Source organism: Scleropages formosus, chromosome 6 (assembly GCF_900964775.1).
Source record: "Scleropages formosus chromosome 6, fSclFor1.1, whole genome shotgun sequence".
Lineage (NCBI taxonomy): Eukaryota > Metazoa > Chordata > Actinopteri > Osteoglossiformes > Osteoglossidae > Scleropages > Scleropages formosus.
This window is the reverse complement of record NC_041811.1, coordinates 9,199,509-9,225,090: the sequence shown is the minus strand read 5'-3', so window position 1 is coordinate 9,225,090 and position 25,582 is coordinate 9,199,509. Positions and strand designations below refer to the sequence as shown.

General features: G+C 44.3%; 1 protein-coding gene across 1 annotated transcript; it reads left to right on the top strand.

The window, feature by feature from the left end:
• Positions 1-318: 318 nt before the first annotated feature.
• LOC108922673 (histone-lysine N-methyltransferase EHMT1-like) lies at positions 319-25,582 on the top strand. The gene is made up of 27 exons (XM_018732949.2): positions 319-393; positions 7,611-7,698; positions 7,809-8,350; positions 8,618-8,771; positions 9,371-9,501; positions 9,879-10,037; positions 10,384-10,458; positions 10,748-10,865; positions 11,392-11,505; positions 13,212-13,357; positions 13,644-13,787; positions 13,907-14,133; positions 14,457-14,648; positions 14,848-14,930; positions 15,140-15,246; positions 15,427-15,549; positions 15,645-15,746; positions 16,411-16,515; positions 16,672-16,826; positions 17,057-17,224; positions 17,681-17,825; positions 17,977-18,054; positions 18,216-18,331; positions 19,803-19,889; positions 20,215-20,293; positions 23,214-23,389; positions 23,632-25,582. The coding sequence occupies exons 1-27, from the start codon at positions 355-357 to the stop codon at positions 23,816-23,818; spliced, it is 3,840 nt and encodes a 1,279-aa protein (XP_018588465.1). The 5' UTR covers positions 319-354; the 3' UTR covers positions 23,819-25,582.

Sequence of the window (25,582 nt, the reverse complement as noted above, 5' to 3'; positions counted from 1 at the left end):
ACTGAGCATGCTCTGTCTGAATTGTGCAAAATCAACCAACAGAGGGAGCCGGTGGGTCACATGACCAGAGCTGGGTGAATGCATGCGGGGAGGAGAAGGGAAGAGGAACAATCTGTTCGAGACTCCTTCTCTCCTTTCTCTTCAATGGAGGCCATCAAGGGAAAGGTACGACGCTGCCTGGTACACCGATTTTAGTCAGGACAGAAGGCCTGGATTGGCTTCTCGAAGAGTCTAACTTGTTCTTTCTTTGAGACGAATTGACTCTTTTTACATTTTTTTGTTCTCTTTATAATCTCTTATTTTTAATTTTCAGATTTGATCTGTTAAAGGGCATTTTCCTCTTCTGTAGTTCAAATGAGGTTTTTCCTTGTGATTCAGCGTCACCGACTAGAGGTGAGAGGAAGTGAGTGTAAGGACACCTGTGAACAAGACCTGTGAGCTCAGAAATGATGAGGGTAGGAAGGGTAGGTGAGGCCAGAGTTCTTGTTCTGTTCCAGCTAGTTGCCCAAGGAGGCTTCTGTGGTGTGCTCCCGTTGACGGTCTACCTGAAGTGTGTATCGTAGGTGAGAGTGGTAGGAATGACCACATTATGACTTCTCAAGGCTTCCGTGGGGACACGGTACCAGCTGATGTTCCCTTGTGCTGAAAAAAACGCACATTAATCCTCGACCCGGCCTGTGGATTAAAATGAGAGTACGGGGAACAATGGGAACCGATGTCATCGTGGTGCCACACAGGCTGAGACCTTGCACGCTCCAGTCTGGCTTTCCCAGAAGCTCTGGTGACACATGTCTGCCTGGCTGATGACTGAGATCTTCTGGAAAACGGGGGAATCGGCCACTCTGAACCTCTTTCTGGACGGAAGGTAGATGCCTTCAAGGCCTGTCCCTCACGTTTGCCGCATCTTGGACCTAGCTTGCAAGGGTCATGTGTGCTTAGAAGGCCAAGAAGAAACCAAGGCTGAAATAGCTGAAGCTCCTCAAAAATAGACTGGACATGTACTGAAGTGTAGATGAAAGAAGACTGCGGGCAAGAAAATATGACCCCTTGTTTGCCAGATGAGCAAACTCATCCAAAATGAAGAAACTTCTCATTATTTCAGACAGCATACTTCTTGCCTGCTTGCTTTGCATCCTAGAGACGATACACAATGAGAGGAGCAGCAGTTCACTACATGCTTGTGGCTCAGCCGTGTTTGGAGACTTTGCTTCTCTGAAATCTGTCTCCTGTGGTTGTTTCAGTGGCATGGGGTTGAGCCAGCAGCTCTGGAGAGGTGCTCGCAGTTTGTCACAGCAAAGAAAAATGGCAACAGAGGACTTGTCTTGGGAGCCTTGGCTACAAGATCTGTAGCTGCTGTTGTTGCTGCACATCAGTTTAATTTTCAGCCTGCAAAGAGTGGCATTGTTTGTAATTATCCATAAGATCTGCTGGACAGGGCCTTGAGCAGGATCTTGTTTCTCGAGTAAAAGAGGGTGTAGTATCCCGACTCAACTAGGTAAAGAAGAGGTCATCTTTCACTCGGGCCAGCAGCTGTGTTACCGTAGGCTGACACTCGCCATGTGTGTTTTCAGCAGACGATGGTGCTGCATTTCATGTATGAACAGCACTGCACACTGTGACATGTTATTACTGCAACGCAACAACACGACACTAGTGGCCTCGCAGAACCAAATGGCATCGCTACAGGTTCTGGAAGACAGGGTCAGGCTCCCTTCGTTTGTGTTTCTTTTAGTTTATCCCAAGTGCTGCATTTGTTTCCAGGATAGAAGATTCCATGAAATGTCTGTGAATGATTGGGTTAGTGCTGAATAATGGAGGAGTTTTATTCGAATGCTGCAACACAGCAAAAAATCAACTTGTAAGAGATCAGTGAGTGTTGAGACATTTGTGTGTTTCTACCTCTGCTTTTGCATTTATGCAGTCGCTTGGTGCGTTTGTTGAAAGCGACGTACAACTGCAGTCAAGGTTTCGTAGCAGGCCCTGGGCGTCAGTTTCGTTTATTTTAATGCATGTTAATTTTGAGTTAAGCATTTGGGACACTTGGAACATTCAGTGTTTTTCTCTATGTGAATCTCAGATGCGGATGTTATATATTCATCGGTTTGGGGTATTTAAATGAGTTCACATAGAACTTTCACCAGTCCTACCACCCCTTCCCCCAACTGACAAATATAAGAAATATGATTGAAAGCCTTTTGTGTGTTGCTTTCCACTGACCTTTCAAGAGAACAGGTCCATGTGAGAGAAGTAAATCAACTAAAACCTTTGTCCGGTCTGTTGCAGTCCGAAAGTGTCTTGCAGCACAGATAGAATGAGGATTCGGGGTTTGAGCGGACTGCCCAGACCAATCCATAGGGCTTTTCCTCTGAGCGAGAAGGGCTACGAATTGTAGCCTGGTTTTCTGCTGAACTTGGCCAACGCTGAGCTTTGTTTCTGTCTGCAGTGACTGCAGGTCATTCTCCCACACAGGTCTCTCACAGTGTGCTTCTGGTTTTGGGCTCTCAAACATTCATGATCATGCAAGCTCCCTGACATTGATGCCATTTGTTATGCAGCGTCATTGTTTACATAATGGTGCTTTTCATTTATCTATGTTTATTTTTGCAAAGCTTCCCCCCCCTTCCCCATAAACCAACACCTTTGTGAAAAATTTGGGGCTACAGGTGACCTACTGAGCTGCTGCCTTGTCATTCAAATCCCCCAGGTTTGAATCCCACTCCTGCTCTAGTACCCTTGATCAAAGTACTTTACTTGTTTTTCTACTTAAGTAACTGATAGAGTAAAATTACCCAACTGTAAGGGGGAAATCATCCAAAGAAATATACAGACCTCACAAATGTCATTGTTCAGTAAAGTGTCAAGTAAATGAATGAATAGAAATAGTGAATATAGTGTGGGGTTAATCCCTTTGTGCCATTGTTTAAATCATTTGACAGCACCGGGGCCAGTTTTCATTATACCTACATCAGCACATCAGTTTCCATCTTTTCTGGTGGAAACAAGTTCATTTATCTCCAAATGAGCTGCTGTGCTAACAGTACAGATGTGGACAGTGTCTTTAAATATCTAATGCGGTGCCCTGAAGCACAGAAATAGACCTGTAATGGATTGTCCACATGTACGCTGTGTGGCTGCCACATTAACCCTGCGGAAGGCAGCCGTGACCACTGATTGACAGGAAAATATTTACATTTGGTGAGGAGTCCTTGCTATCGACTCTGCGTCATATCTGGGCAAGATACAGTTGACCTGTAGTTTGTTGTTAGGGATATGAATGTTTAAAACCAGCTAATTTAATTGTAATGATTTTTTTTTTTTTTTTGCTGCCATTTGTTCTCATATCTCACTTGGGTCATGGACCGAAACTGCGTTTGAACCTCCAATACGTACAGTGCCCACTCCTACCCCCAAAGCCAAATCAAGCGTTGTGTGAGTAAACAGTTGGGTTACAAAATGGCTGTGATCTGCAGTCCCGCCTCCCTGTGCATGCAGTGTTCATGTTCCCCTGTAGGGGGAGTGCTCGCCAGCACAGACAGCATGTTTACATTCAAGACAGGACTGGAGAGCATCCCTCCTTCTTCCCTCTTTCCTTCTGTGATGCGACTCCTCCCTGCTGTCTCCTCCCTTTGCTGTGAGTAGAAGGTGAAGACTTCACAGTTCCAGGGTTGCCTTGTACCGGTGAGCTGTTGTCATGGTGAACATCAGGACAGTCATTCCCCGCGGCCTTACGCGTGAAGCATGCGTGCTCCACAGGACACGAAAGGGAATGATTAACACTACGGCTTGGTGCTGCCCTGACACCAAAGTGAAACATCGCGTGTTCCTCTGTTGTTGGCATAGACAAGAGCAAAGACACTTGAGGCAATCAAGGGTGCTACTTGTGCATGCAAACACCGATGGGTTTGATGCAGCCCTGTTGGAAACACTCTGGAAAAATGTCAAAATTTGCACACGGGTAAGCATCGAAGCGGGTCCAGCACATGGCAAACCATTTCTCCTTCTGCAAGACCTTTCCGGTAGAGGGAAGCGGCTGGTGTGAAGAGGTACCGGACTCTCTAGGAAAAGCAGAGTGTAGAACAAGCTCGGCATGCTGCTGACAGCAAAGTACATTACACTGAACAGTCCGTTTGGTTGCTGGAACCCCTGCGTACAGCGTCAGGTATTAGTATCCCTCTGCTCCACTCTGCAGCAGCATGGTGGCACAGCAGGTAGTGCAGGTGCCTCACAGCTTCTGGACTGTGGGTTTGGATGATGGTTTGAATCTGGCACAGTCTGTGTGGAGTCCATGTGGCTTTGCTCCCCAGTCCAAAGACATGCACTGAAGAAGGCAGTGGTAAACCACTTCTGATTTCTCTCTCTCATGGTGAAAACCATGCGAGCGGTCAGCTTTGACTCGATGGCACATACCCTTATTTCACTCTACTCTTTGAGACCCTAACTGCAGTATCCTTCTAGGAAAGTCCACACAGCTCTTTTTTTACTGCGTAACCTGTAGGACTTGATCTTGAGGTGAAGATGAGCCTCTTGTGTTTGTAAAGGAGTCTAAAACTTCTTCTTCAAGATTGCTTGGGTTCCCAGCTTCATGGCTCGGTTATACATGAACGGTTTTGCACATTGTAGCCACGCTGGAACATCAAGGTAACAACCAGGAAGTCCACAATGCCTGGAGCATTTCTGCAACCCCCCAGCCACTGTTGTCGGTGCTGTGAACCATCTTGCTCCTTTGAGGTTTGGGGGGGTTATGTAACCCTTCATTAGACCACACATTTATAAATAGATGGCCTGGTGAAAATAAAGGGCGCTTCGGCAGAATTGGATTTTCTGGCCAAATGCATGGTATGACAAGCGCAGAAAAGGGAGGAACAGGGCCTACCAACATGTTAGTCCTGGGGTGTTAGGGGATTGGACTGGTGGGTGGGCAGGTGGGCATGCTGCAAGTGGCAGTTGGGCTTCCCTTTCATGCCTGATGACATTCTGTTGATCCTACCGTTTGGACTGTGGTTCTCTGTAACTATCAGCAAATCCACAAAGTGACACATCCGATTTGCTTAGGTGACGTAGATTTCAGGGCAGTTCCTTGGAGCTCCCAATTTTGTCAAGGAAACAGGCAACAATAAAATTGTTATACTTAGGGGAAACAAAGAGATGAATGAGTGTCATTTCGCTTCAGGAAGAGGGGGGAGGGGTGGCCTTTTGCAGACACTGTAACTGTCATTTTGTGTGCTCCATTTTCCTCCTTAGGGTGGAACGTGAAGGAGCCTAACGCTGGTTATGATAGCTGATGGGTGGCTGAGAGATCTGCCTGGGCACTGGGAGCTACCAGGACCAGACATTAAGGGTTGGTGGGACTATAGGGCATCCAATACAGTGCAGGTCGAACCTCTGGAGCATGGGGTGGAGTGACGATGAAATGGGACTTTTATTGTGAAGGGGCTTCCCAGCTGGTCATGCAGCTTTTGTTTAGGGAGCTGCTTCCAAGCATAGATGGCGCTCTTACGCTTGTTATCTCTCATTTTGCTTTTTTCTGTTTCAAAGGTCAAAGGTCTAGAGGTGCCATTTCTTGCTGCCCGTACTTTAAGAGCAGATGCAATACAGGACTGAATCAATGTAATTTAGTTATTGGTAATGGATATGTTCAGTACCAGTGAAAAATTTGAGATCACATGCTGACTACTAGTTTTTGATCGCGAGGGATTTTGCTGAACAAGTGAGATGAACAAATGAGCCATCATGGCTTCCCAACTCTTCTGAAGGAGGCCCCAGAGATGTAGAACACTTGTGTGCTGCTTTGCTTTCACTCATCTGTCCAGTTCATCCCATACAGATATTTTGCAGGTCCCCAGGTGTACTCGCACTCTTCGTTGGTACTGTAGGTTCACTGTGTGTCAGCTGGCATAGCATTGTATTGTATTTCATTGCGTTAAATGCTCTGAACCAGAATAACATTTGACTGAATGATGGCTGCCTCCATTCTGTATGCATTTATTGCACAGCACACTGCCAGGTGTAAACCTGGAGGAGCAGAGGTGAATCGAGGTACAGTGCTACAGAAGGTGTTGTTTGGGCCAGTGGAGTTGTGGGCGGTATTGAAATGGCTGTAGGTGTTTCCCGAGCAGCTGAAACCTCAGTGGTATGCCTTTGGAAGGCCTACAGTGCCTTGATGCATGGTTCAGTCAGCATTATTGGCATGTGGTCTTCAACATGTACTGGATGTATGCACCCTGTAGAGTGTAACAGTTGTTGAAGTGACTCTGTAAATTTGGCATCATTTGTCCATTTGACACAAAATTCTGGTGAGGTATGTGCATGCGTGTACATGCAGGCTCACGGTGTGTCGGCGAGATGCGATTTGGTCTTTGAGTGTATTTACGCCTTGAGATGTAGGGTTCGCCAGTCCTCTGTGAGCTCTGGGATGCTGCATTGCAGTAATGTCCCACAACAATGTTACACCAGCACAGCCCCAGAGGGGCTTTTGCACACCACGGTGAACTGCTCCTTTTGAAGGTGTGCTGACCGCGAAGCCGGGGTGCCAAAACTGTACGGTGGCAGAAAACGGCAAAGTGGGTCACTTGGGGTCAAGACTCACGAGTGCAGCGTTGCTGTTTTCCTCTAGGCCATTTTATACTGTACCTTACAATCAGCCTGTCATTGGTATCTAATTTGTTATTTGTACTGACCAATATGTTGAGTTACTCTTTCCTTTTAAGAAAATTATCAAACATTGCAAATCTGTGTCTTGCTTTTTCCAAAAGAAGATAATTTTCTCCTTTTTATTTGGTTTCAGTCCTTGGCCCCTTTTTTTTACATTCATTTCCCTTTTCACACCTTCCTGTCTTCATTTCCTTTTGATCTCCTTTACCAAAAAACGCAGTGACGGGTGAGAACGAGCTCCTGGGATAGTAAATGAAGACCTTTCCAATGATAGGTTTCTTTCTTTGGTTCACTGAACACCCAGTAAAAGCTTGATTAAGCTAAGCAGTTTGGTGGGCCTCCGCTTTCCAGTGTCTTTTTTCTTTCTTACCGAAGCACTGAGATTCTTCTCCCATGCCTGGAGGGTGTTAATTTCACTTTTTGTATTCTCAGTGTGTGTTGTCTTTCACATGTCACGCTGTGCTGTAGTGGCACAAGTGAAGAATGACAAAGACTTGAGACGGGCATCACGGACTCAACAAAATCTGTAGCGTGCTGTCCGCAGTACTGTGCGGTCGGTGATAATGAGACAAGAGTCTCAAAGCCCCAGTCTTTAAAGCCAACTCAGTAGACAGATGTCAACCTGTTGCTGTAGAGGGCAGGAGGACACAATGTGAAGAACATGAATGTGTCCAACAGCAGGATATCCATGCTGTCCATGATGTCCATAACAGCCATCGTTTTCCAGTTTAAGAGGTTTTTAGCCAATCATGTTGGATACGCAGAGGATGAAACAGATTAAAGTTTTTTCATGTGAAAAGTGGAGAAGTCCAGTGTGGCTCCTCAGGCACTTGACTAAATTAATTTTATTTTTGCCACATTCTCATAGCAGATAAGACCATAGCCCTGAGGAAGTGGATTTCCAACCCCAGATGTCCTCATTTGGCCCTCAGAATGAAGGCATATCGTTTGTTTCTCAGCCCTCAGGTTTGGCCACAATTGTCGTGGGGAGAGGAGAGTCCGCCAAGACTGAGGCGATGAAGGAACTGCCAGACACTAGAGAAGAGGGTGAGTTATTTGTTGGTGTCCCAGATCTTCCCAAGTCAACCTTTGAAAATCTATTTTAGGTGTATGTTCTTTATTCCATGCAATGAATTGTCTTTTTCAACTGATTTCAGGTAAAGACGAGGAGCCTTCAGAAAGGCAGGGAGGTGTCGCCAGGAGTGAGGGGGAGCTGAATGGGACCTGTGAAGGGTCAGAGTCAGCAAAAGGCCACCAGAGCTCCTCCCACCGGGAACCCCAGGACAGCAGGTTGGGGCATCAGGTGGACTCTGGCAGCCAGTCATGTCTAAGCGAAAATGGACTACCGGAGAGTGACCCACCCCACGGCACCATGACTGGCAGCAATGGACTTGTCCTCAGCAAGCAGCAGCCAGAGGGCGGTGCTGCCACACACAGGACTAGCGGGTCGCCTGCGGGCACCGCATTAGTGGGGCATGCCACCAAAACAATGCCGTCGGCTTCGGCGTTGCCTGCGGCACGGGCCCGAAATCCGGCTACCGCAAAGACTGATGCCGGTATTGGAACAGGCGTAGCAAAGGACAGCCTTGTAGAGACAGAGACTAAAAATGGAACAACACAGGAACCCCCGCCAGTTGTTACAATACATCGGGCACGGAAAACTATGGCCAGACCTGCCTCCAACCAGGCAACACTAAAGGTATCTTACTTCATAAGTGATCAAGCCATCATTACACACAGTTTGGATTGTGCTTAACCTGAAAACTGCAGCTGCGGGAAAAGCTGGTTCTGGTTATTTAAGGAACCATAAGCAAACTGGAAGAATGATATTGGAAATGATGTACCATACGTGTTGAAATGTGCCTTACTTCAGATTTTTCTCAAGAATTCCTTTTTGATTTTTACCATTGCAGCATCGAATCTCAGACTAACAAGTTGTTGTTCATGAAAATATTTTTCCTTCTAGCTTCTAAACAGGGAACTAAAAGAACCGAACGGTGTGAAAGATGAGACTCGGAACGCACCTGAGGTGGTTAAGCCACCGGTGCCCTTGCCGTCCCAAAACCAGCTACCTCAGAGCCAAAACGACACACCAACGGCTGCAAGCAAGCCCCAGACTGGTCAGACCCCTCTGGTGACCGCCTGTGCTCCTACAGTGCTGCCTGGGTTACCATCTAGGAGCGCTGCTGTAACACTTTGTCAACTTGGGAATACCTGTCTGCCATCTCTGGCCTTACTTGGCCCTGCAAACCAAATGCTATTTGTATTTGTTAAGAATACATGAGTGTACCTGAAATAATTTTGAGACTAAAGGTGTAATGGGAATGTTAAACAGTAGCTCTGTGTTCAGGATAAGATGGTTTCAAAAGGGTAGAATTTTTATTTTTTTTTATTGTGAACCAACAACAGTTTTAAATTGTTATTTTTGCATTTCACCTCCACATGTTCTCACTCTGCTATCATACACTTTATGGTTGCTTATTCCAGGTTTTCTGCAGTGCATTGGCTTGAGTTTTCACACATAAACATATATGCTTTCACATACTGTGAATTTTTTTCAAATACTTTTTTTTCAATATTGATCTTCTTACAATAGAATTGAGTCTTGCAATGAGCCATTTAAGACTTATGTCTACAACAGGTTAAAACAATTGATCGACTCAATTTGGCTCTTCAGAATGGACCTCTTAACTGTTTGTCTGCTTTCCCCCCATTTCAGCTGCCTCGGTGTCCCGCAAAAAGAAGCGGAAGATGGGGACGTACAGCCTTGTTCCCAAGAAAAAAACCAAAGTAATGAAGCAGCGATCTGTGCTCGAGTTGTTCAAGGACCTGTCTCGAGCAAGAGCTCAGGTCAGCTCTCCTGCATGTTCACACAGTATGCCGAGACTCACACAGTATTTCATATTCTTCTTTGTGTCTATACACACTGTTCCTTGCAGATTCATTTAGGAGTTTTGTTTACTAATATGTTCCTCAAACCCTACTTGCATTTATGTGGCCAACTGATACCTTACAGTGATGTGCATCCACAAAGAATAGGGTTGACACTCGATTACTTCTGCTCAGTGTTTACACTTGTGTCTGGTCTTCCTAAGAGCTGGTGATCAATAACAAAATGAGGAATATTGCACATGGTTATGGGGTGAATTTGTCATGTTACTAAAACGGAATGAGTTGAAGGATGTAACTCGGGTAAAATTGTACTTTGGTTCAATGGCCTCTGACAGAAAGAGAGCTTGCGGGTGAATGGAGAAAGCTTGGAAAACGAGTCTGAAGATGAGGAGTCGGAGGATGCTGATGACTCAGAAGACGAGGAGGAGCACATGGGCGAGGAAGGCTGTGGCACTCCCAGAGAAGGAGGACAGGCCTCAGACAGCACCCTTAAGGTCCATAACATGGCACTGGTTTGAGAAGTGCCATTGAGTGTAGTTTTTATAATGCTCTGGCTAAGATTCAGCCATTGTTGCATTGGAGTAGTGATAGCCCTTCTTGTCCATGTTTCAGCCGGATGGCCAGCTGACAAACAATGCTGGGTACCTTGGAAACATTGCATATTTAACTTAAGTACTTGCTATGGTTCACCCTGACTTGGCTTAATAGCGCCAGTGTGCAAAGTATGTCAACATATTTCAAGACAGTGAATTGAACACAGTCGATACGGCAGGTTGGTTCTGATCATGTTGGGTCATGATGGCGATGATACTGCTAACATAAGATCGTGACTGTGCTCAGGCGGAGCTAGTAGAGGAACAGGAGTCTGAGGATTCTGGTGAGGATGAAGGAGAAGAAGGAAACGATTCAGATCTGGTAAGATGTTTGATTTGGTGAATTCAACACACTGAAATAAAGACCAGTTGCGCCAGTCTTGAATCTGTCACCTCGGTTAAAATTGGCAAGTGATGACATTATGTCCTGCATTTCATGGAACTTGACAAGTTGACAAGCACAGATCTTTCAGAGATAAAAAGCATAAACTCTCATTAGCTACCCAAGGTTCTGTAATGAAAGCGCTCACGATGGGTTGAAGCAGCTACTGAATGTTAGCTTCTGGAATTTAATTTTAATATCTCATACCTCCGTCTGTGTGCTTCTTCAGAGCTCAGAGTCCAGCATAAAAAAGAGGTTAAAAAAGAAAGGAAAGCTTGACAATCCTTGGCTTCGGACACCCAAGAAACGAAAAAAGAAGATGCCGTTAAAAACAGAGAGCCTCTCCGGTACTGAATTTTTGTTTGAGTTTGAGTTTTTAGGTATGTGCTATGTAACCAGCTGACCAATCCCTAGTTCTCTTCTGTGATGTTAGGAGTAAGGAGCAGTAGGAAGTGTGAATACACATGCTTGAAATTAGTTTGCTATTCCAAGGCATTTGGTGAACAAGTGTGCTAAGGAAATGAGGCATCATGTCTTGCCACAGACATAGGACACTTGTGTGTTGCTTTGCTGTCACTCTTCTGTGCAGTTTGTCCCGTACAAGTGTTGTCCAGGTTCAAGACCTCTACTCAAAACGTTTTCACTGATATCGAATCGAAAGTGTTGGAAGCACTGTATCTGCTTCTGACGTGAGGATTATTTTTAATTTTCAATTTTTGCTCTTCCGCAAGTAGAAAAACTTGTTTGTGTGCATGAATGTGTTCCTCCACAGCAAAGTGTATTTTTACATGATGTCAGTGAGGTTTTAATAAGGATTTACAAGGTCCGCAGTACTGAAACTTCTCTCTTTTCCGCAACCTTTGGTCCACACAGCCAGTGAGGCGGAGGCCCAGTCCCAAACCAGCGCCAGTAAGGAATATACAGAGGTGTCCTTGGACTGCCTGAACCTGAAAGCCCAGGAGGAGTTACTGTCAGCCCAGCACACAGGTGAGGGGTGCACACACTTGACATGGAGTCAGTCAGGCATTGAAGGAAAAACACTGGACCCTGTACAGTTTTTCTGATGCCGCCCTTCTATTTCTTCAGTGTTCTTGGAGGTTTTTCTATCTTCCCTTGGGCTGTGTTGCTTTTGACACAGTTCAAAAACGGTGCAACAAGCTGACAAGCTGTGCTTTGCCAGCTGTGTGTCTCTCTAAAGCTCTTCACCTCTTGTTGATGCGGTTCTGTTTGTCACTTTGGAGAAAAGACTCGCTATCGAATATCGAATGCCAAATCTGTAAAATGTAAGTACAGTCGATCCTACTTGAAATGTTCATAAGTGGAATGTGACACGGAAAGGGCTTGCGGCTTCTCACCAGTTCTCGTGCAGCTACTCGTATAAAGTGCAAAAACTGGTACTGGACTGAATGACTTGATGTACTTTGAGAATCGTGTGTGTATCTCTGTTTATCAGTGAAGTGCACTTCTCTTTACTCCGAGTTGTACATCGCTTTGGAGCGTCTGCTCAATAAATGGAAATATCAGCAACCTGGACAACTCCGTGGGGTGGGTGATAATGGGATGGTTTGGAGTGAGAGTGGAGCAGCACAGTGGATTCTTTCTCTCTTTCTCAGCCAAGGAGGCTCATGTACACACAGGCATTCTGAGTCCCTTCATGATTATTTATGACACATTGTAAATAAGAAAACCACAATAAAGAGCACTGGAGCTAGACCAGGGCGTTTGTGCTTATCTGCAGCTTCAGGATCCAAGATTTTACTATATACATTATGCAGAATTTACCAATTCCTAATACAAGCATTGTAAGAGATAAAGTCTGCAGATCAACTCAGAGCCAGAGGTATTACATAGACATAGAGGATAAGAGAGGTGGTGCCTTGCTGACAGCTCAGAACTGGTAGATGTAGAAGGCACAGGATCGTCTACAGCTTGTTCGCCAGCTGTTTGCCTTTCCATTCTTAGTGAAAAATTGAGACAGTGCCGGCTTTTCCCGATCACTCCCTGTTGGCGCGTATTGTGAATTTTTGCGCAATTTGAATTTGTATGCTAGCTCTCTTTATGGAGGGAAAAACTAAACACTTCTGAAAAAATTTGCAGTGGCAAAAAGACTATGGAGGTGAAAGGTTGCTCGAAAGTTCATAAGTTGCAGACAAACTGTACTGTTGTTCAAGGCTTTTCTGCAGTGTCAGTAAGCACTAAGAGCTCCCCCTCGTGGTGACGTGCAATAAGTCATCAGTCAGAATTGTGAGATTATTATTGAGTGTATTATTCAACATGAAAACATGATTTAAGAAAATTTTATTACATGTTATCTAGCTGAAAGATGAGTCTGTATAAAGTCTCTGTCCTGTACTTATGTAAGAGAAATGCTGTCATAACTGATATACTGAAGAATACTTGTTCATCATTTTATGCTTTCACTGTTGCTTTTACTGCATTTACATAATTTAAGCGCTGGTTGTGTTTGGACTTTCATATATGCTTTTCTGTACAAATGGAATCTAAGGTTTGAACACTTTGAAGATGTTTTGCAGTCAGTCTTATTTCTTCAAAGTTGTCAGGGATAGAACTTCCCTAAGCAATACATTTTGTTTTTTTCTTCGAGAAAATTTGCACAGTTTTTTGACAGCATTCTTGTAGAAAAATTGTTTACCTCAGTTTTGACTGGCTGCTTCAAATGTTGTACTGTCCAGGTTTGTCTGGAGGAGCAGAGGGAATGGAGACAGACCCGGTGCAGGAACTGCCGCTGTGCAGCTGCCGAATGGAGACGCCAAAGAGCCGGGAGATCCTCACACTGGCCAACAGGAAGTGCATGGCCACGGAGAGCGTGGACGGGCAGGTAGGATCTCATCCGTTTGCCTTCTCCTCTCAATGGCTGGGCACCATTTTTAAGAAGGAACATGTGTCATAGATATGAACACGATATCTTCGTTCAGGGTGAATGGCAACAGTGAGGCTGACTTCTTCAATAGAAAGTTCAAGCTATACCTTTTTAGTTAGATTCAGTTCCATAAAAACAGTTATCGTGACTGTTGTGTTCTGAAGCATATCTGAAGGTTCAAAAGATTAAAATACAATGGCATGTTGGAGATTCTGATATGTGTCCTGTCTCTCTTAATGTGCAGCTGAGCAAGTGCCAAAGTGGTGTGATGAAGCATGAGATGATGAGACCCTCCAACACAGTCCAGCTCCTAGTGCTGTGCGAGGACCACCGAGCTGGTATGGTCAAGCATCAGTGTTGCCCAGGCTGTGGCTTCTTCTGCAGAGCGGTGAGTGCATGCCTGTCTAAGGTAGATATTCCTGACATAGGATGGGACATAGTTTGAAGCAGAGTCAACAAGGAATCTTTCTCTGGCTCATGTTTCTCATTCTTGATTGAATTTTGAAGGGGACTTTTATGGAATGCCAACCAGACAGTAACATTTCCCATCGCTTCCACCGAGCCTGTGCCTCTGTGCTTAAGGGTCAGACCTTCTGCCCACACTGTGGCGAGGATGCTAGCAAGGCCAAGGAGGTCACCATCGCCAAGGCAGACACCACATCCATGGTGCCCCTTGCTCCTGGTTTAAAGATGCCTACTGCATCTGAGGGCAAGGCTGACACCACCACTGGGGGGTAGGTTTGCACCATATCTTACAGACAAGAAGAAATAGATTTTTAATATTTTAAAGAGATGCAAGCAGGTTATCACATAAAAGTGAATAATTATTTGTATTATCAGAGAATTTTTCTCAATCAAGTCTACTAGTTGTTACCTAGCTGATCAGCAAACTTCTGAAGTGATGCAGAAATATAAACAGATAACTCAGAAATCCCATTCAGGGACCTAAATCCATTTTGGTCATAAATCCAGGTTCTTAATTATGGTTCTTGTTGCACCCAGGCATTGTATAGACTTCCTCTAAGCTGTTTTTATGGGTCTCTTTTCTTCCTCACAGTCCAGTCTGTGCACCTCCGTTCAGTGAGGACAGAGCAGACAGCTCCCTGCCCAAACCCTCCGAGTCGTCTGATACCACTCCGTCCCCAACCGGCTCCAAGATTGCTACAGGAGTGGGTCAGGCGGTTGGCACAGCCCCAGGACCGGCTAAAGAGACGTTGGAAAGCATTCTCCTGGCTCTTGATGCCGAGAAGTAAGACTGGTTTGGGACATTCGATTTGCACAGTGATGTACTGAAATGTTTGTAAAAACGCTTTAACATATGTCATATTCCACAGAAGCCATTCTGCAGTACTCATTAAAACAAGGTTTATGATTTGTTGCGTCTTCAAAACGCTGTCTCTTTTTAAAGTAAAAAAAACCTGACTCGTTCATTGCCTGTTCTCGTTTAGGCCTAAGAAGCTAAGGTTTCACCCAAAGCAGCTGTATATCTCAGCCAAACAAGGGGAGCTCCAGAAGGTCTTGCTGATGCTGGGTACTGTCATGTTTATACCAGATTGCTTTATTTGACAAGGTTCAGAGTCTTCCTCTATTAATTATGCTTTTTCTATTTTTTCCCTCCAATCCTACTGTTAAAGTCTTTGAAAAAGGCCCTGTTTTAAGGGGTTCCATATTTTTTTTCCCTTTTAAAGTGATCTGATATTCCTTACGATACTAATAAAAGGCCGCTGTTTTTCTTTTCAGTGGATGGCATTGACCCGAACTTCAAGATGGAGAGCCAGAACAAGCGTACACCCCTTCATGTGGCGGCTGAGGCAGGGCATCAGGAAGTCTGCCACATGCTTGTACAGGTAGTGCCATTTAAATTTCCAGAGAACTGAAGACAAATTCCCAAGTGGTGACCAAACAGTTCTGCACTGTGGGTGTTCTGGAGATCGTGTATGTGCTACATGACGTGCAGACTATGGAGCCTAACTCACAGTCCTTCAGGTAGATGTGAATGTGGCTGACCTTCACTGTTTGGGCCCCAGGCTGGTGCTAATTTGGACATGTGTGACGAGGACCAAAGGACTCCTCTGATGGATGCCTGTGAGAACAACCACCTTGAGACGGTCCGATATCTGCTGAGGGCTGGAGCAATCGTCAATCACAAGGTTGGTACCAAACAGCAATGCAACCTCTAGACTTAACAAAGGATGACTATGAGTGGAATGCAGTCACCTAGAGTAAGAGTTCCTTTTTTTTGCAGGATGTGGAGGGCTCCACCTGTTTGCACTTGGCTGCTAAAATAGGGCATTACGACATAGTAAAGCACCTGTTAGACACCGAATCAATAGATATCAACTGCCAGGTGGGTATTTCTCCAGCCTATGTTGCCTCTGTTTGTCATAGTAGTACCTCTGGTTGCTTTGTGGGCCAACTCTCAAGGGGTGCAAGATTAACTTTCTCCAGGCAAACATTGCAAAATTACTATCAGCTAGTTCCGATTTTTCCCACTGCTAGTAGTAATTTGGCTCTAGCATTCAAAACTGCTTCATTCCTCCCAGCATTTAAGAAGGATGTCAAAAATAATCTTAGACCACTGCTCTCCTGTCTCTTAGCCACATAAATTTGGATCATTTCTGCCATGATCATCTTTGTATTTTCTTATTTGACTCTCACTTCTATACGCAGCTACTCTATAAGCAGTGTGTACCAACAAAAGGTGCCATCAGACCAGCTGTGCTGTATCTAAAACTTTTGGTATATTGTAAAATGCACTTCTGTATGCTTCGGAGCTCTGTGTTGCGTTAGAGAATAGCATTTGTTAAATGAATACATATGTCAGTTCTCTGTAATAGTTCTTTTGCTCTTTTGAGGATCAAAGTACTAAAATGCTATCATTTTCCTTTATGAATATAAAATAAAACAATATGTTGCAGCTGCACTTTGGCTGTGCCCATCCATTTCAAATGACTGAAACTTGAGGCAAAAAAATTGACAGCATTTACCAATGTCTTTTTTTCACGTTTCAGGATGATGGTGGCTGGACAGCTATGATCTGGGCGACAGAATACAAGCATGTAGATGAGGTGAAACTGTTACTGTCTAGAGGAGCTGACATCAACATCAGAGACAAGGTCAGCATTCAGATCCACTGTTTCTATCTTACCCTTCAAACATGCAGAAGTTCAAGTAGTTCGTGAAGAAAATTCATTATGCACCCTTGTGGCTAACTAAGTTCAATTCTTTTATGGTTACATTGTTTGAATCATTGCCACTGCGGCTACCTCCAGGAGGAAAACATCTGTCTCCACTGGGCAGCCTTCTCTGGCTGTGTGGACATTGCAGAGATCTTGTTGGGCTCCCGGTGTGACCTCCATGCTGTCAACATCCATGGTGATTCACCCCTGCACATCGCTGCGCGGGAGAACCGGCTAGATTGCGTGATGTGAGTGTGGACCGGTGGCAGCGGACAAAAAGGGAGGTGGTCATATTGGGATTGCAGAAATTGTAGACGCTCGGAAAAACCTTCACTCTGTATCCATGCTGTCAGTAGATGCATTCTGTGGACTAATTCAATGAATGTTACTCTCTTAGGAAATCAGATCGTACTTCGTAAAGCTTGAGGTTTAATTTTGCTGTGTGTTCTTCAACCACACTTTTCATACATTCCTCCAGGCTCTTTCTGGCCCGTGGGGCAGATGTGAACCTTAAGAATCGGGAAGGGGAGACACCTCTGGAGTGCTGCAGCCAGGGCTCCAAGGTGTGGAGCGCCCTTCAGGCCAACCGGAAACTCAGGGAAACTGCAGGGACCCAAAGTGGCCGGGTGGAAAAAATTCTCAACAGGTATGCAGCTTTTCCCACTCGTGTTCTCTGCTGAGGTATTGAGTGGGTGATCTGTGCCACTCTTCATCTTTGAGTAGGGTTCATCCTTTGGTGAGGAGTAGCTCTACCTGTGTACTACTATGTGTGCCCTTTGTGAACGCACCTAATGTCAATTTGGAAAAAATTATTCTTTAGTAAGTACAGGATGTAGGCTGTCCCTTAGTGTAAGGACTACGAGGATATTGTGCATCATATAAGCCAAAGATGTGCAGTAATGCCCTACAAAGGCCGCTAGGTCAGCAGGATTTTGTGGTTTTACCAGACCTAAACTGGTTTAAAAAAGATTATAAAACTTGGTTTTTCCAGGTGTGACTAATTTACTGACACTGCACACAGCTGATCTAATCCTTCACTGAAGTGTGCAAGTGTAAGTACTGGCCTTTTTTTGTCTAACTGTTGATATCACTCATAAACCAGGGACATTGCCAGGGGGTATGAGAGAGTCCCTGTCCCATGTGTGAACGGTGTGGATGACGAGCCCTGTCCAGATAACTACAAATATCTCCCAGTCAACTGCGTTACCTCCCCTATGAATATCGACAAGAACATCACGCACTTGCAGGTAAACCTGCATTCCTGCTTCATACAGTTAACATCGGAAGAATTTAGGAATTAAGAAGTTTTACATCAGATGTTGCATTTTACGGGTCTCATCTAGTTAAAACGTTGCCTTTCCACAAATTTGACACTTTTTTTTTCCTTGCGGTTGACAGTACTGTGTGTGTAAAGATGACTGCTCTTCCACCAACTGCATGTGTGGTCAGCTCAGCCTACGATGCTGGTATGACAAGGTAATTCCCAGTGCCACTCGCTAGATCTGATATTGCTTGATGTTTTTGGGTTTTTGAGAGATGAATTTATTGCCCATAAATTTGTTTATTCCGCGCAGAAAGCCAGTAAGTTTTGCCTAAAGATGTTATACCTTTGTTCCGTTTGTCCCTTGTCTGGCTAGGAAGGACGCTTACTTCCAGAATTCTGTCGTGAAGAACCACCTCTCGTATTTGAGTGCAATCATGCCTGCTCCTGCTGGAGGACCTGCAAGAACCGTGTGGTGCAGAATGGACTGAGGTAGAGTACTGCTTAAAAGCATGACCCTCAAAAAACGGTTGGGGTACATGTATTTATTATGGAGTCACTCTCAGCTGAAGGGTAGGAATTAATTTGTCCTTTCTCTCCCTCCAGGTGTTGAGTAGCTTAATGATTTAACTGTTCGTCTTGCTCAGTCGTACGCGTCAAGCAGTATATTTATGCTGTACTTTTATTGTGTCCATGCTGCACAGTTATATTGTTGTGAAGGAAATCTAAAAGTCAGCTTGGCTGAAATTACATAAAATGTTGAAATATCCTCCCGGTCTTCCACAGGTACTGGGAAGGAAAGGTAAACCGCCCACTTGGGTGGAGAGAAACCCTGAATCGCTCAATGGTTAAGACCCATAGTCTACAGAGAGACATGAGTTGTAATTTTTTTTTTTTTCCTCATCACTGTGGTGGATGTGTTCTGCAGTGTGCGGTGGAGGAGCAGCAGCACCCTGGGATTCCCAAAATAAACTATAGGATTGGGCTTAATTCAGTGCAGTACATACTTTCAACAAGCAACATGGCCTTCTAAGCCCAATGGGAACTTTTGCTGGTTTAGTTATTCTGGTCCCCCTCCCATACTAAGCTACTGTTCAGAACTACATTTGCTAATGGGAAGGTCTCGGTTTCAAGACCTCAAGCGGGATACACCTTGCTTTCAGAAAGCACTGCAGTATTTGACAAAAAAACAGCAGATGAAGACTGCTGGAGGTACTGGACTCAGCTGATTTAAACTTACAAATATACACATCATTTCTGGGGTTTTCCACTGCCTGCCTAAAAGAGGTTGGGCCAGGAGATAAGATTCTGCTTAAGTTGTGAATTTTTGAAGCTGTGACCATTTTCCAGGTTCATTTTTGATTTCCTTCCCTGCTTTCAAGGCAATCATAGCTAGTGTTTAGCTGCTGAATGGGTGTTGGTTAACTGCACACAGCCAGGAGTGTAGGACTTGTAGGACTGAGTTCAACTGACTTCCACAGCATTTACAGTTAAGGTCTGGTGCTCATTAATGTTGATAATCAACTCATGCTTTGGGGATTAGGTCAAGAATTAGCACTGAATAGGAGACAAAGTTTTTCTTTTTTTTTTTTTTTTTTAAATTAAAATTTTAAGTTATTTTGTTGAAATACCTTAATTTTTAAATGATAGAGTATATCTGAAAATTCACACAGAGCTTTGAATAAACTGAGGGACATCTGTTAGTGTCTATTATACAACTCTTGTTGTGACTTGAGTGATTTTGGAGTGGCAAACAAAAAGCTGTGAACAGACTTCTAGTCCAGTTTGTATAAGCAGAGGAGCCAGACTATTACAAATGACTAACTGGTTTTACACCACGATTATAAGGATTTCTGGGTAAAACACTAAGCTAATGCACCAGTCTTAACTGAAGCAAAACAAGTTCGCAGAATTGGAAAAAGTGCTCTCTGTTTTATCTAGGAACCCGGTGCTGTCATTGCAGGGTCCGACTGCAGCTCTTCCGGACTGAGAAGATGGGCTGGGGTGTGCGGGCTCTGCAGGACATTCCCCAAGGGACCTTTGTGTGCGAGTGAGTCCCCCATATCTATTCCTTTCATTTAGCACCTTTGAGATCCTTAAGCCTCAATCAGTCATTGAGCAAATCATTCCTTTGGGTTGAGAAGGGTAAAAAAAAAAAAAAAAACTGATATTTTGGTTTCAGCAAATATTCCTGTGCTATGGAATGGTAAAAAGCAATTTATCACTGATGAGGAATATTATGGAAAACAAGAAGGCTATGTGGAGACCAGTTAAAAAAAAAAAAAAAAAAAAAAAGCCATCATGTTTTCCAGTTTTGACATGTCAATAGCTAGTACATTTTTTGTTTGTTGTTAACTGTCCAACCTGTTTTGCAGATACGTGGGTGAGATCATCACTGATGCGGAGGCAGATGTCAGGGAAAATGACTCCTACCTTTTTAACCTGGACAACAAGGTAGTGGTTGTTGAATAAAGCCCAAGTTGATTGTAAACAGGATCAGACATTATTTACATATAAATTTTGCTGATGCTTTTCTCCAAAGTAAAAATCAGCTCAGAATGAAGCATTAGCATCTGGCACTCATTTTATTGGGCGGCACAGCGGCACCGCGCGTAGCGCTGCTGTCTCACAGTGCCTGGGTGGTGCAAGAGGACGTGTGTTCGATCCCTGCTCAGTCTGTGTGGAGTTTGCTTGTTGTCTGCATGGGGTTTCCTCCGAGTGCTCCGGTTTCCTCCCACAGTCCAAAGACATGCTGTTCAGGTGGCAACTCTAAAAGTCACCCACTCTCTCTCTCTGTGTGTGTGTGTGTGTGTGTGTGTGTGTGTGTGAGAGAGAGAGAGAGAGAGAGAGAGAGTGTGAAGGAAAAAATGTGTTCCACCTATGTATGGATAAGTGACCCATTGTAAGTAGTCTATCTAGCAGTGTAAGTCACTGCGGTGAATAAGGTGTGGGCTGATAACAGAGTGTTCAGTGGTATTCGCTTTTGAAAAAAGCGTCTTCTGAATGAATAAACGTATCTTGTTCGAGTACAGCAGGTCCTCGTTCATGTATCCAATGGCTTTCCCATTAAATAAACAAGAAAATAAAATGTATAATGTATATTATTGAGTTCAGTACAATAGGTTTTTGACTGAAAAGTTGGCAGTAAGGCCAAAGATGGCAATAGTGAGGATCTTTACTCTATTACTAATATGTGAATACAGGTCAGAAATACGGAATACTGTCCAATACAGTTTAATAGCAGACACAGGCGTTGGCGATGCAATACATTGTTCCAGTTGTACTGCGTAGGTGGTCGGACACAACATCCAACCAAGGCTTGAGAAGAAGCGGTCATCACGTAAAGTAGGCCCCTTGTGGGCCTCGATACTCCACATTTTGCTGTAAGAACTGGGAGCATTGTACAGTAGGGCAAATCACTGGCAAATCATAGGTTTTAATCTAAAGTTTCATGTAAGGAATATCTGTACATTTCCTGGAAGTGTATAATTCGCAGAGATGTCATTCCTCCTTTCATTCTATCACTATAGAAGGAAGCAAAAGTCACTAGTTGCCCCAACACAGCTTTAACTTATGGGTTTCTTTTAAGTTAGCCTCTTTTAGACTTATGACTTTTCCACATGGCCCTTTTTCCTTCAGGGTGTCAATTTACATAAGAAGTATGAATAACAACAGTGGGATGAAGGAGTTAGGTGGGCATTGAGCTGCTTTTGAATGAGTGGTCCAGCTTTTTCAAATAAGCACAGCAATATTGCGCTGGGACATATTGTGCAGATGACCTCTGGGGGAACTGTTTTTTTTTTTTTTTTTCTTCTCTTTCTATGGGGAAAAGCCAGCTGGACAATGGTCAGTTTGTGAGAGAGTTTTGGATTTATCGATCAGATTAGACAGTGAAGCCAGCAGCAACAGACGATGGTCTGCAGCGAGAGGCAGATAGGAGGGGAGATACACTTGCTGTGGGGAAATGGAAAAACATTATGTCTAGAGGAGTGGACAGCTGCTGGGCGCTCCGCTTTGTGGGTGCTGTGCTTATTAGCTTGCCAGTGAGTCATAACATTAAATTATTATAGAGCTTTCACTGGCACCACAGAGCAACCCCCAATCCCCAGCTTCAGGAGCTTCACATGGAAATATGCTTTTGTAACTTGGTTTCTGCTCAAATATGGATACTGTGCAGTTGTTCTTGCCTCTGCTATTTCCAAAACGTCTAGTGCACTTTGCTAGCTCTGCCCTGCCAGGGATATTTACGGAAGAGCCAGCTGCAGTACAAATCACTGGCTATGGACTTGGCCACTGGGGGTTTTGCAGGTTACATCCCAAGTCCTGCTTGTGGTGCGCAGCAAAGGCAAGATTTGCACTGGCGCTGAACAGGAGTCTCCAAGCTCTCAGGTTGCCTTCAGGTTTGGCTGCTACCCCCCCCTCACCCTCCCAGCTGCACATCTGAGTCTCTGCTGCTCACCCTATAAATAGCCATACTGTTGCTGATTGTCATGGTGATAAATGTGTTGTCGTAGCTTTTTCCTAGGAGACCTTCTGGAATTCTTTTGGGTGAGGTGAGGAGATGAGATTGAGAGTGATACAGATGTAGAAGACAGAGTCAGCTGTTCTCTAATGTTGTTTTCCGTGAATTTTTTGGGCCATAGAGCTCAAATTGGCAAGATGTATGCTTATTTACCCATTTTCACAACTGAACTGTAGAATGCTGCATGAACCAAAGGTGCTTCTTTGTGCAGTGCTTCCAGTTAAAGCCTTCTACCTTCATTTATCTAGTCCTTTTATATTGAAACTTGGCATGCATAATATTTTGACATCATTAGTCCGTTGATCCATCCATTATCAATAATAACTTTCCATCCATCCATTTTCTATCCCGCTTGTCCTAGTAGGGTCGCAGGGATGACCTGTCTAGTGTATATCCCGGAAGCACAGGGCATGTGGGAAGGTACACAGAACAGAACACCAGCCCATCACATGGCAATCTCAGACTCTCAGACTGGGCAATCACCAGTCCACTTGAGACACATCTTTGAAACAAACCTACACAAACATGAGGATAACGTGCAAAATCCTAAACTGGGTTCAATTCCATGTCTGAGCATAAAGCCTTGGAACTGTGAAGCACCAGTGTTACCTGCTGTGCCCAAAGTGAATAGTGCAGTGTGCAAATCTTGTCATTTGATGCCAAAAACTGGTTAAGATCTGAAAATCCCTTCTTAAATATTCCTGATATCGGATGCTATAGAACCAAGTACTAAACATGAAATGACGACTACAGTGGGTTGTTCTTCCTGCTGTTAAGTTGCCAGCTGTTTTCTGTGTTCTGATATTGATCAACTAAGAAGAGCTTTTCTATGTCTTTGTTTTGTTTGTGTAGGTGGGCGATGTGTACTGCATTGACGCCCGTTTCTACGGGAACATCAGCCGGTTCATCAACCACCTGTGTGAGCCCAACCTGTTTCCGGTCCGTGTATTCACCACCCACCAGGATCTCCGCTTCCCCCACATTGCTTTTTTTGCAGGGAAGAACATCAGTGCTGGCGAGGAACTTGGGTGAGCAATGCAAACACACAGAGTCTGCACATACTGTCTGAACTTGCAAACATTAGCAAGAATATTTGTCTTTTATCAGTATTGTTTTGTTAGTTTTCCTGTGAATGATAGAGTAGTACTACTCTATCAGTTTCATTTCCATAGTTCTGATAGTTCGGCACTTTTTTGCATTTGCGTGCAAACATATAGTGGCAGACAGATGTCGATGTTCCTGATGTTTCCCCTTTAATGGACACATACAGGTTTGACTACGGTGACCACTTCTGGGACATCAAGGGCAAGTTCTTCAGTTGTCAGTGCTGTTCGCCCAAGTGCCGACACTCAGCCACCGCCCTGGCCCAGAAGCAGGCGGACAGCACGCCTGAGGGGCGGCAGCCCAGCACCCTGCCCGACACTAGCTCATCCACCACTCCCTCCAGTCCCTCGTGAGCCCTGCTCCAAACCCCTCCTCACATCCACCTGAGCACTGCCCACACCAGCACAAAAATCCTCCCAGATTCCAGTTCTCACCACCACCTATTCAGCAGGAAATTTCCTCAGCATTTTGACTGAGCTCATCGGAAGAGTGCTGGGGCACGTAACCTTCGGATCCTCGGAGCTGCTCATAGCAGCCGAGTGCATGGGCTGGAAGTTTGCCCAGAATTTCTGAGTGACGATCTGCAAAATCTGCCGCATGAGAAGGCTGTTAAAATAGTTGTGTTGCTTCTGTACAATCTACTTAAAATGGTAGCTTTACTGTGGTTTGTACTTGAAGCATTGCCTTGGGTGATGCTCCAGAGGGGAGTTTGTAAGCCATTTGTAAAATAAGGATTGTACAAAGCATATCTACTGTACATTCAGAAGTAAAATCAAGCACTGCAAATGGCCTAGCATGAATTTGTAGCATATTTGTGGGTCATTTTTGCCCTTTGGTTCTCAACCTCACCACCTTTATGTTAACGAAGACCTGGTACTCTGCATATTTTTCTTCCATAAGCACTTGCTTGAGGAAAATACTGGAGGATAATGTAAAACGGAGGTATCGAATCCTTCGTCACTTACGACTACGCTGCTCTTCTTTCCAGCCCATTTCCATGGCTTGATTGGACCAGATACTATGTAATTACCGTGGCAGAGTTTGTTCCCAAAACACTAGTTAAAAACTTAATTACTGTTAGATACCATGGTTCGGAAATATTTTGCTTCAGTGGGCTACTTGGCTATCTAAGAAAACAGTGTTTCAGCATTCGTGTAGCCTTCCAGGTGTTTGAGACCATCGATACAGAGAAAACATCACACAGCGTTACTTTTTAAAAATTGATTTGCACTCTAATTTTTAAGCTTTTTTTTTGAAGTTCACTTTCTCAGAGCATACACACCAAGCTCTTTCGATGTCAAGTTCTGGGATTATGCTTTCTGGCACGTGACAGAGCTGAGGCTAAATCTGTAGCTGAACAGAAAGGACCTGTGTCAATCTGAGGGGGAACTGGAGAGGCATCATTGCCTAGCGACAACGCAACAAAAAACCAGCCGGGGCGTGTCCCTGACGCACAAACAGACATCACGGAGCAATGCTTTCATCTCTCACAGGTGACTACAGCCTAGGGACACTGTGTAACCCCAGGGGGAGCGGTGATAAATTACAAAACTCCTCCTCTTTTTTTTTTTTTTGCTGGCACAGGAAGCGTGTTCACAAGACAAACCTCTTCCTTTTGGGGGTTTAAAAAAAACTACATTTGCTTCATGTGCATCACTGGCTGAAATGGCCTGACTGAGTTAAGACCTTTTTTATTTTTTATTTTTTTTTTGTAATATCCTGCCTGTGCAAATCAAAAATGACAGCACATTTTTGGTAAGGGGCAGGTTCAGAAAAGCATGCTTTGTGAGGCACAAGACTCACTTTGTTTAAATCAACTCAAATGTACAATGACAGTTTTTTCTGCAGGGGTAGCGGGATTCAAATGGGCTCAGAACTTGCTGGGGAAACAGAAAATGGTGCTGAACAAAAGGTGTTTATTTTGTATTTCTCACCAAGTGAATACAAGTTGTAAAATAAAACAACTTTTTTTACATTTTAATTTACCTCCTGTTTTCATACTGTAGTAACTGTAGTTAGTCTTTCAGTTAAACTCTATAATTCTATGTTCATAGTAAATCTTCACATTATTCCTGTCTTTTTAAATGTGGTTAGTATGGTAGTGTATAGTAGAATTT

What these genes read in the sequence shown, in the direction of transcription:
- LOC108922673 (XM_018732949.2), top strand. Translation starts at nt 355, where the DNA reads ATGAGGTTTTTCCTTGTGATTCAGCGTCACCGACTAGAG. An exon ending in TGTCTCGAGCAAGAGCTCAG is followed by an intron (nt 9,502 to 9,878) that starts GTCAGCTCTCCT and finishes GGCCTCTGACAG; the next exon opens with AAAGAGAGCTTGCGGGTGAA. An exon ending in CGGAGAGCGTGGACGGGCAG is followed by an intron (nt 13,358 to 13,643) that starts GTAGGATCTCAT and finishes CTTAATGTGCAG; the next exon opens with CTGAGCAAGTGCCAAAGTGG.